This window comes from Epinephelus moara, unplaced genomic scaffold (genome assembly GCF_006386435.1).
Source record: "Epinephelus moara isolate mb unplaced genomic scaffold, YSFRI_EMoa_1.0 scaffold2210, whole genome shotgun sequence".
NCBI classification, from domain to species: domain Eukaryota; kingdom Metazoa; phylum Chordata; class Actinopteri; order Perciformes; family Serranidae; genus Epinephelus; species Epinephelus moara.
In genome coordinates, this window is record NW_026079776.1 from 1 (window position 1) to 2,000 (window position 2,000).

Here is a 2,000-nt window from a genome sequence, read left to right on the forward strand (position 1 = left end):
AAACTCTTTGGGTCTCATTCAAGAAATGTTAAACTTGTGAATAGATTTGCACATAAAAATCCTTGGTACTAAGAACCTACTGTGGACTCATGAACGCTGCAGAAAATTCGGATTTCATCGAGGACACGTGTGTATGTTCACTCTTGAATGCCAAACGTTAACTGACAGCACGCTCCCGCATGTCAGTAATGGCCCATGAATAGCCAGTGACCACCATATATGGAGGTGATAACTACTATGGTCAGGTGCATCCTGTTGACCTGAGAACATGGAGCAAACAAAGAAAGAGAAAGAGAGGGGGAGAAAAACTTGTCCAAAGCTGAGATTGAAGTTATTTTGGGAGAAGTGGGGATGAGAAAAACATTTTATTTTCCTCTGTTAGTAGTGGTGTGACAGGGACAGGTAAGTCAAAGGCTGATTTTGTGTTTTCACAGTTTAAACCCATTGCCAGGCCATACAGGCAAAAGTTCCCATAAAAAGCGTCATGAGTAGCTCAGTTAAAGTTTGAAATTTCTCCTCTCAGAGATGATCTCTCAGTTTAAAACTTCGTACTTGATGTTTGGCATGAAACCAGTTTAAATCTGAGTTTAGCCTGATAACAGTCCATGTGAGCTGACAAACTTAAATTCAGTGTTTTTACCATGAAGTTCTGTGTCGTTTCTCTGTCAGGGGCTGTCATCAGACTTGTATGATGTCATGTACGCGGCTGTGGACTCCAGATGGGTTGGTACACCAACTGTCAGCTTTACTCGTCCCATCACTGATACTGGGACTGATACTGGTCTGTGTGTGTGTGTGTGTGTGTCTGTAGGTGGAATCTCAGCCGGTCTATGAGAATTCGCCGTACATGTACATGTTCTTCATCTGTTTCATCATCATCAGTTCTTTCTTCACCTTAAACTTCTTCATCAGAGCCATCCTGGACAACCTGCAGAGAAACAAGATAGGTCTTTACACTCACTGACACACAGACAGGCTCANGTTCTTCATCTTTTTCATCATCATCAGTTCTTTCTTCACCTTAAACTTCTTCATCAGAGCCATCCTGGACAACCTGCAGAGAAACAAGATAGGTCTTTACACTCACTGACACACAGACAGGCTCAGAGACAGACAGACAGGCTGAAAATGGACAGACAGAGACAAACAGACAGAGAAACAGGCTGAAAGACAGATAGACAGACAGACAGACAGGCTGAGAGACAGACAGACACACAGACAGACAGACAGACAGACACAGAGAGACAGACTGAGAGACACACAGTGAGACAGACAGACAGACAGACAGACAGACAGACACACACAGAGAGACACACAGACAGACAGACACACAGACAGACACACACACACACACACAGACTGAGAGACACTTGGTGTTTATTTTGTGTCTTTACTTGGTGTTCACTTGTCTTTTTTTCCATCTTTACTCTGCAGGTAAACATATTTTCATCACAGAGGAGCAGCATAAAGAGTGGATGGCTGTGAAGAAACGTCTGCGGACCCCTCCGAGAGCTGTTCCAAGACCTCAGGTGGGTTCACGTCCTTCCTGTCGCTCTGCGTCCACAGTAGAGTTCACATTCAGCCAGCAGTCCTGTTACCATGTCAGCAGAAACCAGGTATCTGTAACCACCTGATCCAGAGGGGTATCCCAGGTAGGAGGTTCAACAAACTCAAAATCCTCTTCCGGCGTAAAGCATTGCGAATTAATTCTGCCTCGATATCGATGGGATTTCCTACATACGGACAGCCCATGTCTGTCTGACAGCTTGCTTCAGGGTCGGCAGTAGGGAGGAGACAGGATGAAATCAGGGTTTCTTATAGAAAACCTGCCAGTGAGCAGGTTAGGTTCACAGTGTCAGTTGCCATGGTGATTGACTCAGAATTTGACTTACCTCTCTTTCTGGAACTGAAAACCCAGAGTTTCCCTCATTTCAGGGTTAAAATACTCAGAGTTTTCACTAAACCCGCTTTCTGGAATGCCCCCCAGGTGTGTCATCAAC

The 2,000-nt window shown here is 44.8% G+C and overlaps 1 protein-coding gene across 2 annotated transcripts; it reads left to right on the forward strand.

The window, feature by feature from the left end:
- Positions 1 to 6: 6 nt before the first annotated feature.
- LOC126387117 (sodium channel protein type 4 subunit alpha B-like) lies at positions 7 to 1,994 on the forward strand. Of its 2 annotated transcripts, none has more exons than XM_050039671.1 (3): positions 7 to 723; positions 812 to 947; positions 1,435 to 1,994. In XM_050039671.1, the coding sequence occupies exons 1-3, from the start codon at positions 697 to 699 to the stop codon at positions 1,632 to 1,634; spliced, it is 363 nt and encodes a 120-aa protein (XP_049895628.1). In that variant the 5' UTR covers positions 7 to 696; the 3' UTR covers positions 1,635 to 1,994. The 2 variants fall into 2 exon arrangements, with proteins under 2 accessions (XP_049895628.1, XP_049895627.1); XM_050039670.1 differs by having other exon boundaries at positions 812 to 943; positions 1,428 to 1,994.
- Positions 1,995 to 2,000: the final 6 nt, after the last annotated feature.

Bases quoted from the DNA above. Each gene is read 5' to 3' on its own strand.
- LOC126387117 (XM_050039670.1), top strand. From the start codon at position 697: ATGTACGCGGCTGTGGACTCCAGATGG. The intron at 724-811 runs GTTGGTACACCA...GTGTGTCTGTAG, and splicing joins CGGCTGTGGACTCCAGATGG to GTGGAATCTCAGCCGGTCTA. The intron at 944-1,427 runs ATAGGTCTTTAC...TTCCATCTTTAC, and splicing joins ACAACCTGCAGAGAAACAAG to TCTGCAGGTAAACATATTTT.